The 14,573-nt window shown below is 45.9% G+C and overlaps 1 protein-coding gene across 1 annotated transcript; it reads right to left on the bottom strand.

The window, feature by feature from the left end:
• Window positions 1-9,187: 9,187 nt before the first annotated feature.
• Window positions 9,188-10,009, bottom strand: LOC100846936 (putative glycine-rich cell wall structural protein 1). The gene has a single exon (XM_003573947.4). The coding sequence runs from the start codon at window positions 9,934-9,936 to the stop codon at window positions 9,355-9,357; it is 582 nt and encodes a 193-aa protein (XP_003573995.1). The 5' UTR covers window positions 9,937-10,009; the 3' UTR covers window positions 9,188-9,354.
• Window positions 10,010-14,573: the final 4,564 nt, after the last annotated feature.

Genomic DNA, 14,573 nt, shown 5'->3' on the forward strand with positions numbered 1-14,573 from the left:
GCGAGCAGAAGTTCAGGTGGCCATAGCGACCATGCCATAGCCGCGTCGGGTCATCGCCGCTAGCCATCAAGCACACCGGCCTGGCCAGCGACCGGCGCAGCACATACAAGCGCCCCTTGTTTCATTGGACACGGGCTAGGAGCCGGCTAGCAGGGTCACGTAGACTGAGGAAGCTGTGCCGTATGCGCGTGTCGTAGCCGATCTCGTCCATCTGGCCAAGACTAACGATGTTGCTGCGTAGTCGCGGGATGTAGTAAACCTACGACAAGGTTAGGTGCTCGCCATTTCGGCATTGGAAGAGGATCGTGCCTCTCCCTTCGATCTGCACCTCGGAGCCGTACCCGAGCTTGACAGTGCCTTCCGGCTCCGAGAAGATGTCACGCCGCCCGGTCATGTGGTTGCCGGCACCCGTGTCAAGGTACCAGGCGGTGTCGTAGCTCTCGCCAGTCTTCAGCGCCTTGGCCTGGGATCTCTTTCGTTGAGATGCACCTGCTCGACGCGGTCGCAGGTTGCAGTCGTGGTAGGCGCACACACCGTGGCGAGAAGAAGTGCCGGCTCGGAGTCGTCCCCATCAGCACGTGCTAGGTTCAACTTCTCCTTGCGCTCGCGCCGAGGCTCGGGACAGTTCTTGGAGTAGTGGCCGGCATACTTGTTGCAGTTGTAGCACTTGACAGTGGACATGTCGCGCTCACCGCCTTGCGCGCCACCATCTTGGTTCTTGCCGTTGCAGGCGCCGCGGTTGTCGTTGCCACGCCTGGGATCTTGCTGCTTCCCACGGCGGCGATTGCCCTTGCCACCGGAGCTTTGGCCTTGCGTGCGCTCTTTCTGCCGCGCGTTCCACTGCTCCTCCGTGAGCAGTAGCTGCGGGCCCCCGGCTCCATCCATGCACCCACTGAGGTAGCGTTCCTCAGCAGAGCGCAGGCGACCGATGAGATCCTCAACCGAGAGCGTCCTCAGGTCTAAGAGAGTCTCGATCGACATGGCGATCTGCATGTACTGCGCAGGCACACACCAGAGGAATTTCTGCACAATCTTTACCTCTTCAACAATGTCGCCAAGGGTGCGCAGGTTGTTGACGAGTGTGGTGATGCGCATGCCGAAGGCCTCCAGCGCCTCACCGTCATGGAACTCAATCTTCTCGAACGCCGTCCGGAGGCGCGGGCCGTAGCCTCCTGGACGCGCTCGACGCCGATGCGCATGGTGCGTACCGTATCCCATGCCTCCTTGGCCGTCCTCTTGACCACCAGCGTGCTCACCATCTCTGGCGGCATGGCGCGGACGATCGCCGCGTGCGCCAGCTTGTCGTCGCGGACGCTCGCAGGATGCCCCTCCACAGCGTCCCACATGTAGCTCACCTCCATGTTCATCTGCATGACCAGGGACCGCTCGGCGTAGTTGGTGGGGTTGAGCATCGGCCAGACAATGGCGCCGCTCGGGACGATGCGCTCCTGCACCGTGCGCTCGTGGACGACGATTCCGTTGCCTCCATGGCGCGCCTTGCTCCGCCCACGGCTCTGGGGACACGGCCGTGTTCGTGGCGGCGTAACGGAGCGCGCGTCGCCACCCATGGCCGCCGCCGGGCTAGCGCGTTCGCCGTCGGCAGACATGGCGACTCCTCAGAACCTAACGGCTCTGATGCCAATTGTTGGAACACACACGCGCAAGGAGGAAGAACACTCAGAACAAACAGAATACACGAAGATTTTGCGCTGCGTACTGATTGCAGCTTTTCGGTTTTCTCCTCCTTTTATTCAGTTGGCAGGTAGCTTTCCTGAACCAACAATCCTAGAAACCAGGCCACGCTCGACCTAACTGCCATGCCATCCCATGACGCCTGATCGTGCCGGTCATGCCGCTACACCTTCGGAGCTCGTGCCATCCCACGAAGCAGATGCAGCCGCGCCTAATTACACGCTAAGCAAATGACTAAGTCAGTGAGCAAACAGGCTCGTAACACTGACCGCTTATTCCAACTGAAAGCAAAGCTATCTAATGCAGCGGGCGCTAGGGTTAAGTACAATAGAAAACGGTCGAGCGAAAGTTATTCTACCTGGATAGGTGACATGTTGGTTGAAAATCCTCCACACGAAAGCTACAAGGAGATGATCATTTAAAGCCTTTAGACAGCCCAAATTAACATGTGCAAGAGTTCATTATCCATTAGGGTTATGATTCACCTGAAGCTGATATCTGGAGAAGCTGAAGCCGAAAAGATGGGGGGCATTATCCATTATAGGGTTATGATTTAAAGACGTTTTGGACTTTAACATGAGTGAACGTGGGATGTTTAGCCCCCATCCAACAGCCACCAAGAGGTTGGAGGAAAATTTCATGTTAGCCTCCAAGGGAGAATAGAGGAGAAGAAAAGAGAAACCCAATACATTGGGGAGGAAGAGGAAAATTGAATGAAGAAATTTGCAATCAAACAAAGTGAGTTCCTGCCAAGGAAGTGAAGTTCAGATTCAGCTTATTGTCTCCTTCAAGTTGTGATTTCACCATGCTTTGGTGTGATTGTTCCATCCCTAAATCTTGAGCCTCAAATCTTGTTATATGAGATCCTTTATTGCTATCTAGAGAAGAACTTGTGTATCCCACATTTGATAATAGTGAAAGAATAGTTGAGTGGCTTCGGTGTCAATGTGTTGGTGTTGGTATTGCAGTCCAAAGGATTTCAGGGGACCTAAGCCATTGTCTTAGGTAAGCATAGAGGTCTTTAACAGGGCCTAAAACACCGTCTTAAGTCAGGCTTGAGGTTCAAATTAAAAGGATTACGACACTTTCTTATGTGTGTCTGGAGCTATCTACTCCATATATATTGCTGCATATGTTTCCCTCCATGCCGAGCAATGATCTATGGGTTAGTGCTTGAATGTTGCTGAATTTATAATTTGATTTCCATTGCAGTTTGTTTGAAGTTACCATAGTACGTACTCTGCTAATCCCCAGCATATGGTAACAATAGGCTTGGCAAAGCTTACTTCTTAATGATATGGGATTGTGTGATTGTGTGTACCAAACGATGCAGACACCGGACATGTTCCCTCCTTTTGCAATAAAAATACGATTTGAAAATGCAACAATGTCCTTGTGTTGGGAAATCTACGGACACATAATTGATTAATAATTTACTCAAAGAAAGCTAGCTAAACGTCAGAGACAGTATGGTCAGGATCAGGGGCGGAACTACAGTATACTGATCGGGTTTAGACGACACTAAAGATCGTCGAGTAAATTTCACGAAATCATTTTTTTGGGGTTAGGGTTTTAGAGGAACACAGTTATAACTAATAGTGTCATAAACCACAGTTTTTTAGGCAGACCTTCTCACAGAACTTAAATTGGGTAATTAAGAGTGTTTGACATTTCCGACAGGTACTTGTCAGGTGAAATGCCAGACGGATTACAAATGTGTTGTACCTATTCTTGCTGACATTTTGGCTTGGACTCAACACTTTGGGGTGGGGTGGAAGCTGACGTGTTGACAAGAAAACAATCCCCTCCGACATATCACCGGACTAGTGGGTCCCACCTACCGTCAAACGCCCTAATTATCCGATATGGGTTATGTGAGAAGGCATGCGCCTGCTCCAACAACTGTGATTCTGTGAAATTATTAGTCATAAGTATGGTCCGGTGATACCCTAACCCCAAAGATGTGGTTTTCTGAAATTTACTGATCTTTTGATGATCATGTAGCAATATACAGGTAATGAGATCCATGAACTCAGTGTGTGCTTTTGGTTTTCGGTTTGGTTAATACGGTTTTCGGTTTATACAGTTTGTATAGTTCGGTTAATATGGTTTCATATAAAAATAATGTTCGGTTTCGGTTATAACCATTTTATTTCGGTTCGGTTTCAGTTATAACCAAATCAACCAAATTTGACGTGAATTTTTTAGCAACACATAATCTTTTTGTCACACATAAATTCAATCATTAGCAATATACATGAAACAATACATTAGCGTTGTGTTGCTGGACAACAAATAAGAGTACTCAACAAATAATGGTTAGGGCAATGCGGGTCGCCGGCCGGCTTGTTGTTTGCTTTGCTTTTCTTTTCTGAGAATTGTAGTTTGCTTTGCTGTTCTTTTTAGGCCGTCGTTTGCCCCAGCCTGCTGATCAGAACTGGCCCAAACAAGAAAAGCCCAAAAGAAAATAGGCCCAAGTTAGCAAACCCAACCTTCTTAAAAGAAGTAAGTACATATTTCATCCCAAATGTATGCATAACCCACTGAAGTGGAAAACCGTCCAATTTAAACCCCGAAATTCACAATACCAGATAAATAATCCCACTTAGCGGTTTCGAAACTGACGGTGGCACATTTAAGACAGTTTATAACGTGATTAGGCATGTTCGTTTTTTTTACCGCTGAGCCCTCTCCGAGATGCAAAGCCCGGGAGCTCCGCCTAGGTCTTGAGCCTCCCAGCCGAAGGAATTGACCGGAGGGGCAAGGAATCGATGCCGGCGTGGTCGTCTTCCCGAGCTCCGACTGCCCGCCGCCGCCGCGTCGATCTTCTCCGCCAGTGCGTCCCGGTCTCAAGCGCCAGCTTACCCAGCTCCACGACGACCTTCTGAGCTGGGCGGTGCTTCCCCTCGATGCTCTGTCTCGGCCGCAGCCCACCGTCGACGAGCTCTCTTCGCTCCGGTCCTCCTCCAGCAGTCGTCCGCCATGGGGTCGCCGCCTCGAACGCCTGCGCCCCCACCCTCTCCCCTCAGCCGGACGTGGCTTGCCTGTTCCCCCAGGCTACTCCCAGCGGTGCTCCAGATGTACCCTGTCTACTGCTTCCTTTTCCCCTTAGAAAAATACATAAAAGCAAATTGGGTTCTTCCTCCGATCAATCTCATCCGGATGAGAGCAGTTTGACCGGAGCTGCGCTCAGAGGGTGTCCGATGCAGCGCGCTTGTGATATGAGAGATGAACAAATCCACTATGACTCGTCGTCTCACGGACCGCACTGCCGTTCTTCCCCGACTCCGGTTGCCTTGCCGCCGCCACCTCGATCTCCCGGAGCTCAACTCGGTTCCTCCCATATGCACGTCCCTCTCTGCCTCTTGTCCATTTAATCTGAGTAAATTTGACAATTCCATGGTTTAGCTCCGTCTCCACGGGCAATTCCCGCCGTCGTGGTTGAACATAATGTTTCAGCCTGGAGCTATCCTGGACTCATGGCCACAACCTTCCGTTGTTGTTCGTTCTCTGGTTTGGTGGCTGCAGCCTTAGGCAACGCCGGAGAGAAAGACGGGTCAAAGGGATTTGGGGGCAGCCGGAGAAATCGCTAGATGGGTTTCGAAGGAACACTCAACGAGGGTAATCATGGTCGCCGTGCCTTGCATCACGCCCATCTTTTCACTGCACCTGACCGGATTGGCATTTAGCATGTATGTCCTCCGGCCTGTGTACGACTCTTTAGGCCGCTTTGAGCTCCTAATTTTCCTTCCGTCAGTGATAAAAAAAAGTCAACATGCGTAATCACCCTCTAAACCGCCTCAAATGTTCCACGTCAGCCTAGAAACCGCTAAGAGCGTGTGGGGTTGTGTCAGCCTTTTCTTAACGATGGCACATAGGATAAAATCTGACGTGTAAGAGAGAGAAATTAAGAAAGACACAAGCCTTCTCTTAATTAAGAGACGATCTCTTCACAACAATGATAAGACAAAAAAAAGTCACTAAATTTCACATTTTCTTAACATTTATTTATTTATTTTTATACATCTAACCATTAATTGTAAGATAAGGCAATAAGAGATGACCTATTGTATAATATGTTTTCTTGTCTTTTTTAAATGACATGGAACACATAAGAAATGACTGCCTTATCAACCATTGTACATGCCCTAAATGGTGTAATTTATCTGGTATTGAGGATTTAAGGGTTAAAATTAGACGGTTTTCGATTTCAGAGGGTTATGCGTCCGAAGAGATACATTTGAGGGTGAAATATGGACTTCTTTCTTCTTTAAAAAACATTGTTTCCTAGCAAGTATTAACAAATATTCGTGACCCAAGTTGCTTATCAGGTTGTGCCAACGGGTCTCAGGTCGGGAGTTCGATCACATAATTCACCTCTTGTCAGCGTTTTCCAAAACCGTAACCGAACCCGAATACAGGAAAACCCTGACCCTGAACCTAACAAAAAAAATCTGGGCTGAACCCATTTACTCCTGGATCTGCTAGTGAGAAAGCTTTTACCTCTTTTTGTGGAACAAGGAGCAAGCCGATTTTATTGAAATCAAGCAGTTCAGTTCATGTCACCTGAGTTCAACGAATAATAAAAGTAGCCGCCAGTTACTCCTGGACGACAAACAACACCATAAAACTTGCTACTCTCTCCGATTCATATTAATTGTCTCAAATTTGCCCAAATATGGATCTATCTATGTTTAAAAAGCGTTTAGATACATGTAATATTTCGACAACTAATATGGATCGGAGGGAGTACTTCTATTACATGTCCAGCAAGAGACCAAATTTCAACAGCAATAATAAAAGTTTGTCATCACCCAGCCTCCAATTGCTTGCATAAGTGCCAACCATACGATTTGTTCAAGACATCAATGGCAACCTTCCTCAATGTAGCTGAAGCTCCCAACAGCCGCATCTTCATATTAGGTTTCTGCAATAAGGATGAGGTGTCCAACCAATAACACAGTGAAAACACTAAATTAGTGAGATCACCAGGAAACTTATTCTGAAAACAAATAGCATTTCTAGCTTTGCATAAGGACCAACAGAGAGCAGATGACCCAACAATTACAACTTGCCGACTAGTACCACTGAATTAATCAAACCATGTATGAATATCTGACATAGATGCATACTAAACGTGCAACCAACCACCCGCCAGATGAATTTAGCTACTGGACAATCTAAAAAAAAGATGATCTATGCTCTCATTAGCTCCACAAAAAACACAATCCTTTGGGCCTTGCCAGCCCCTATGCAGAAGATTATCTCTAGTCAAGATGCTATTCTTATCAATCAACCACATGAACACCTTAATCTTGAGGGGAAGTTTTATTTTCCAGAAGTATTTAAAAGGGAATGCAACCTGTTTAGCAACCAAAAACATTGTAAAAAGATCTAACAGAGAACTGGCCATTTTTCTATAACAGCCAACGGCTACAATCCTCCTGGGTACTCCCTCTGCTTGGGTATATAAGGCCCACACAGAATTTTATGTCAAATTTTGACCCAAAAATACATTGGTATATGAGATTATTGCGGCACAAAAGATGTATTGTTGGATTCTTATTGAAAAACTCTTTCTAATGGTATAACTTTTATATACAAATACTAAATATAATTTGAATAATTGTTAGTCAAAGTGTGACACAATAAAGCTTTGAGATCCTCCCATACATGGGTGGAGCTCTCGGTAGGGCGAGGTCGGGGCGCCCGCCCTACCTTGATTTGGGGAAAAAAAAGGTCTGATACAGGTATTAATCTACTCCCTTCGTCCCATAATTCTTGTGTCAAATTAGCCCAAATATGGATGTATCTATTACTAAAAAACATCTAGATACATATAATATTTCGACAAGAATTATGGAACGGAGGGAGTAGGTGTAACCGTTTTGGTTAAGCGAATTGATTTTTTTAGCGAAAGCACGGTCTTTATTAATCAATTGAAATAGGTACAACTAACTCATCCCAGGGCTTAGATAGCCACAAAAAACGACCGTGCTGAAGAGAAAGAGCACTTTTAACTAAAAACAACCATCCTTCTATAATCCTTTTGATCCTTGGCCAGCGCTAGAGCCTCACAGCAAGCAAGTGCCTCAAGAGTAGGAGGGCCAGTAATTGCTTCAAAAACGACCGTGCTGAAGAACCTTGGTAGTGACCATTGCCGTCACGGCAGACCACCGCTGCCGCCCAGGGTCGTTTTTAGTTAAGAGTGCTCTTTCTCTTCAGCATGGTCATTTTTTGTGGCTATCTATGCCCTGGGATGAGTTAGCTGTACCTATTTCAATTGATTAATAAAGACCGTGCTTTCGCTAAAAAAATCAATTCGCTTAACCAAAACGGTTACACCTGCTCCCTCCGTTCCATAACTCCTCACCCATCGCCCAGGCGCCCACTCGCCCGGACGCCGGCGGACAGGAGTCAGCAGAGCAGCGCGTCAGCGACAAGCCGGCAATTGCAATCCAGATTTCAGAAATCAAAATCGGTATGATAACACAACTCCTGATCAGCTGATCCTTTTCCTTTTGTGCAAATCTTTTCTAGCCCTAATGTGTTGATTCACCCAGAGCCTTAATTGATCTAGCCATCTAGCTGGGTCATGGAACAGTATTTTCATAAAAGAAATCGACCGTCAGAAGATGATGATGCAGACACAATTAAGGCAACGCAAGCAATCAAATGTTGCTAGTGCTAGTATCTCAAAGCCTTCGATTTGCTACTACTAGTATTCAGAGAGAAATTGATTTAGATGTACTTATGATCCTGCTGAGTGCTGATCGGAACAAAATTTCAGAATACACCGAAAATCAGAAATAAGATGAGATTAGGAGAAGATATTTAGCCAAGGGACACATTACATGCCCCCTCCTGAATTTGATTAATTGTCGTTCAGGTATATTGGAGATGGCCATCTTCGCAAAAAAAAATTATCGGAGATGGCCAACGAAGATTTATCAAAATTGGTTTAAGAAATATGACAGTTGGCTTGAGTATAGTGACAAGATGCAATAGGTCTTTTGTTTGTATGGTTGTGTGCATTGATCGATGCAGAGCCTGCGGGGTTTTCCTCCTTTTCGAAAAAAAGGTCTTTTGTTTGTGCTGCTACTTAGACTTCAATGATGGACAAGCTGGGAATGATTTAAAGGTTGAAACAAGACATGTTTTCTACCATTAATACTGAAGACGTGCTTGATGTTTCAAGAAGATGACAAATCATCAAGGCAAACTTTGAGATGTGAGTGCTTTACAAATAGTACTCCACTTGACTTTACATGTTTCATCTAGTTTTACTTATTTAAAACTTGTGAAATTGACATGTTGTCTTTGGTCAGTTTTTTCAGGGGAAGCAAACATGCCCGACTGCCCTTAAAGCTACAAAGTTGTTTCTTACTACTTCTCATATACGTAAATTAGTTGTTTTAGGATTTCATCCAACTGGTAATGTCTCCATCCATAGAAAGTTGGAGGGTTAGTCTGTCCATTAATTTTTGTAGTTGAGTGACGGGGAAAAAATACACTTTTCACTTTATTATTTGCCGTAATACATAGAAACGTACAAAAACAATCACAAAAAGTAAAAATGGCACGAGACAGCGGTGAAAGAAAATAATTTGCGGCTTTGCGCCCTTGCAGGCTTGCTCGCGTTTATTTGCGTGAAGAAATAGCTTAAGGGTTCGCATCACCGTAACCGTTTCCACTGCCTTGGCCGCCGCCGGTTCCACCGTTTTTACCACCACCCTCGCCGCCCCCGTTACCAGAGGCGTTTGCATTTGTGTGACCGTTATCTGCCTCACTAGAGCCAGACCCAGTGCCACCACCGGTGCCATAGCCAGCGGAGTCAGCAGGGCAGTCTTCGTCGTCGTCTACTTCTCCACCACCGCCGCCGCCGCCGGAACCACCAGCGCTTGAGCTCCCGCCATTACCACCATAAGGCCACGACCCTTGGTTCGTCTGGCTGGAGCTTGAGCCGCCGCCGTACCCACTGCCAAACCCAGAACCACCTGGCCGTGCCACACCGCCGCCGCTGCCGCCGCCTCCAGCGCTAGCGTGGGATCCGCCGGTCCCACTCCAAGCGTTTCCCTGGCCACCCCCGCTTCCTCCACCGCCGCCGTTCACGGCTCCGCCACCCTGCCCCCCTCCGGTGCCTGTTCCTTGAGAAGTAGAGTATCTAGCTATCCTGGCTGCGCTGGCTAACCCAATGCTGAAGAGGAGAACTAAGCTAAGCGACACAAGCTTAGTGGTAGACATTGTGTGAGGTTAGCACTTAGCAAAGTGCTGTGCTGGGATGGATCGATGCTAAATGGACTGGATCGCTTGCGTATTTATGGTGCCAGGAGCCGGAGGTCAAACATTGGTGTGCTTGATATTTACGAAATATATCCACATTATTATCATCTTGTGAGTACGTAACATGTACAGACCCGTACTTCACGAATACTGTACAAGATGAATACGTCATGCATGCATTGGAGTGGTTAGATCCGATCTACAGAACCGTGGACTTCATCATAGCTAATGGAGCTTTTACAATCGAGCGGATTGAAAGATTCGGATTTTGTTTAAGCCAAGTGCACCGATCGAGCGACGACTTGTGACTTCCTCACAAGATAAGTTGGTCAATAAATCTAGCGTAATTTTTCCGGTGAACTCCATGTGTGCGCAGCAAACTGGCCGCATGCAAGATTATTGCAATATAGGACTAACTGTATCGCAATTCACAAGATGAAGTACAAGAGTAGGTTTTGCACATAACCACTATTTTACAGGGGGGCTAGATCATGCACATAACCTAACTAGCCAGTTTAAATGTGCTGACATGAAATCCGATGGCATATACCCTTCATGCCACATCAAGCAAATTCAAAGGAAGACGGGTCGGTTGCGAGCCAGTGAGAGTTCGCAAGTCACAGGGAAGACGATGATGAATGGGAGAGAGGTGTCTCGCTTTCGCCTTCCATGTCTCTAGAATATTTTTGCAGCATGGATAGATGCATGTACATAATATTTTGTTTCCCTTCTCTTCTAATCGTTGTGCTGCCCTGGTTAAGTCCTCCATCCTCTAAGTGTATTCTATCACTTACTTTGTTTGTTGTGCCGGTGGGTTGGAGAAGAACTTGTGAAGAATACAGTTTAACAAATGGTGTACGTCTAGGCTAACAATGGCCTAACAAAAAGCTTTTGGACAATTTACTCTTGTATTCATTCTGGAAATTTCTTTTCTTATCTGAACATGGGTTCATTTCTTTTCCGTGGACACATGGTTTTAATAAAATTTATATGAATGGTTCAGCCTCCCTTGACTCATAGTGGTCGCAACCAAACTAAATATGCCAGTTATTTTCATTGTTCTGGGCAGGGTTATCCTCCTTTTCGAAAAAAATATCATTGTTTCTGTTGTAGCTTCTTGTACAACTTTTTTTCAAGAAGGTCAAAATCAACCAACCCTTATTAAACCATCATTAAAGTAAAAAAAAAGTCACACATAAGTATTTTGTGAAAACAATGCTAACTTCCTCATGCACTCACCAGTGGGTATGCCATGAGCTAGTGGAGCTCCATTCTGCGTTTCGACCTCCGAACCACGTCGAAGACATAAAAACGTTATTGATGTAGCAGCTGGGAAGTCGCCGGTCGGATCCAGAAGACGCTAGCGACCGTGAGCTGAGAAATAGACCACTATCCCAGAGAAAGAGGCGGCAACGAGAGCTGGATGACCACCCAAAATCCAGCCAGCCCGATCTAAGGAGAACTAGCCACACTTGCTCCGTGACGAAGTCGAAACTGATCAAGCCACACTGATCAGAGAAGAAGCACCAAGGCACAAAGACCATCAAAAAAACAGGAAGCCAATACCAAATATATACACTACTCCAGAAGAGACGATGAGATTGTCGCCAACAAGGTGGATCGGGAGTCAGGGAAATCTTATTCTTCTTCTGCGTGACGTCTCCATATTTACCAGCATATCGCCGCTACCGAGAATACAAATCATAATTCTAATAGACCTAACTACAATGCCACAACCCCACCCCTCGTGTCACCAGAGCCACAAGTGAAAGAGGAAGGGACCCATGACCTTGCCGGTGGGGATGTACTTTTTTACGAGAGATGGGAGATTAGATGAGGATACACGGAACGGCGAATAGGTCTAGTCACCTAGCTTCTTGTTCAATCCTTGGACAAAAACTAATTAATCAATCTCATCATTTTTATTATAGATGTACATTGTATTATATTGTGTAAAATGAGTATGGAGAGATGTGCAATGTGAACATGGATGAGTAGCTGACGTTTACGCCCTGCAAATACTGAACACTTATGGATGGAAATCATTTTCACGCCCGCTTAGATTGGGGGAAGAGCGAAGAAAAGCATACGAATAGGTAATGGTCTTTGTTTCGAAGGGAAAATGCATATTATTTTTCACAATTAACCTAGAATCTTTTTCAAAAATTCTTCTGCATGAAAAACATGACAAGAGTGGTTAGTGACGTAATAATATTAGAACTTTTTATTTGGTTTGACCTAGCTTAACCATCTTTATTAAGATTCTTGTGTGTTTTCTACTTCAGCGAATAAAACGACCAAATCTACAAGATTCTGGTTTTTACCGATTCTCTGCTTTGCACATAAATTATTATCCTATTTTTGTATTTTTCTTATTCCTACGTTTTCAAAATCATGGGAATCAAAGAGGATAACCTTATATACGGCCCGAGAGTTTGTTCAGATGGATGTGCATGGAACATTCAAACGGCCTGTTATTCCTTTTTACTTTTGAGCATGATCAAACGGCCTGTTATTTTAATTGTAAAATAATCAAAGGTTCCTAATTTCTTAATTAAGCCTTCTGATTCTATACTCCCCCCCACACACACACACACCTCTACCGAAAAACACATGGACAGTCCAGATCACTCGGTACCCCTCATAAAAAAGGGCACGATGGACATTAAATGATATTTTTCTTCTCTTCTTTTCATCTGGCTCCGAACAACACTCGGTGTTTTCGACTTTGCCGGAGATTGCACCGTTGGATCGCGAAGAAATATCATATATTAGCTTGTAGTAGACACAATTACACACAATCCAACCGAAGGGATCGGCTAAACATTTCTTGAGACAGCGGGAAACATGCAAATAAGTCGGACGTTCGCGTTGTCCCGTACGGCAGCGAGAAATCTAAACAACACTCGATGTTTTGAAGTTTTCTGGAGATTCCACCGTTGGATCGGGATGAAATTTCACATTATAGCAGTACAAATTCCGCACATTCGCACCGAAGGGATCATCAAACTCTTTGGTGAGACAATGGGAAATATGCGAACAATTCGGACCTTCGTGTTGTCCCTCACAGTTGTAAGAAATCCAAACATCACTCGGTGTTTTTAAGTTTTCTGATGATTCGACGAAATTTCACATTGTGGTAGTAGACAAAATTCCGCACAATCCCACCGAAGGGCTCGTAGAAACAATGTTCGAATCAGCAAAAAAACATGCGAACAAGTCAAACATTCATGCTCACGGCCGCGTCGAAACCCGAACAACACTCGGTGTTTTGGAATTTGCCGGAGATTTCACCGTTGGATCGTGACGGACGAACTTCATAGGGTCGTAGACTCGTAGTAGAGACAATTCCGCACAATCTCAGTGGAGGGATCGTCGAAACAATACTTGAAGCAACGGATACCTTGTGAGAGAGAAAAGAGGCAGAAATAAGGAAAGATTAGGCGATAGAAGATCAAGAGGAAGAAGAAAAACAAACATGAAAAGACCATCCTATCCTTTTGAGTTTGGATAGGGGTGTATAAAATCAGGTCTCTTCTGACTTAGCGTGAGACCTTTGCGTGGGAGCCTCCAATCAGTAAATATAAGCTTAACGCTAAACTGCGGTTGAGTCTCAAGCAAACTAGAGCACCATAGTCAACTTAATTCAATGCAAAGCAGAACCTAAATTTCCACATTAATTTGCGCGTCGAAATGTGTTGATATATTAGAACTAAATAGACGGCCAGTCAGGTGCATGAACATATTAGAGTTGAAGTTCACTGATATCATGCATGTGCCTGCACCGATTAAGTTGCACATCCATGCTGCATTGGCTAAGGCCAGACCACCCATTATTTGTCTCTATCTAATAAATTGAAGTGCGCACAATAAGTTTAAAAGATACAATAGGGTGAAATACATGTAGCTAGGATGCATGGCTTGGGCTTGGCCCTTCATGGGTGTGCATCGGCCGATCCGCCTCCCCCACCTCCACCGCTACCACTCCCACCATTTTTCTCATGGCCAATTCCTCCACCGTTGCCAAAAGCATTTGCATTTGCAAATGCACCACCGGGCCAGCCCCCGTTATTAGAAGAGTTTGAGCCTGAACCAATGCCCTCACCAACCCCATAACCTCTAGATGCAGAATTGCCGCTAGCTCGTCCACGACCTCCACCACCACCGTTACCACTAGCACTAGAATGCCCGCCAAAAGGGTCTGTACCGATCTGAGTTGAGCCTGAGCCCAAGGCAGATCCGGAACCAAACCCAGACCCACCGGATGGTCCACCTCCACCGCCGATACCTTCTCCCTCGCCACTTCCATGGACTGATAATCCATGTTTGCCATTTTCAGCGGACCCAACGGCATTCCCAGTTCCCGACCCAGCACAATCGACCAAAACCACACCCTCTCCCCTTCCGGTGCCTGTTGCTTCGGAACTAGAGAATCTGGCTACCCTCGTAGCATTGACTAACCCAGTGCCTAAGAATACAATGAAAGTAAGAGCTACTACGAGTTTAGTGCCTGCCATATTGTGAGCTTGGGAGTGTAAGATGAGATGTGTGTTAGAGCAAAGGATCACATGGGTATTTATAGGCCGCCGTCGCCATGC

Source organism: Brachypodium distachyon, chromosome 3, assembly GCF_000005505.3.
Source record: "Brachypodium distachyon strain Bd21 chromosome 3, Brachypodium_distachyon_v3.0, whole genome shotgun sequence".
Taxonomy (NCBI): Eukaryota; Viridiplantae; Streptophyta; class Magnoliopsida; order Poales; family Poaceae; genus Brachypodium; species Brachypodium distachyon.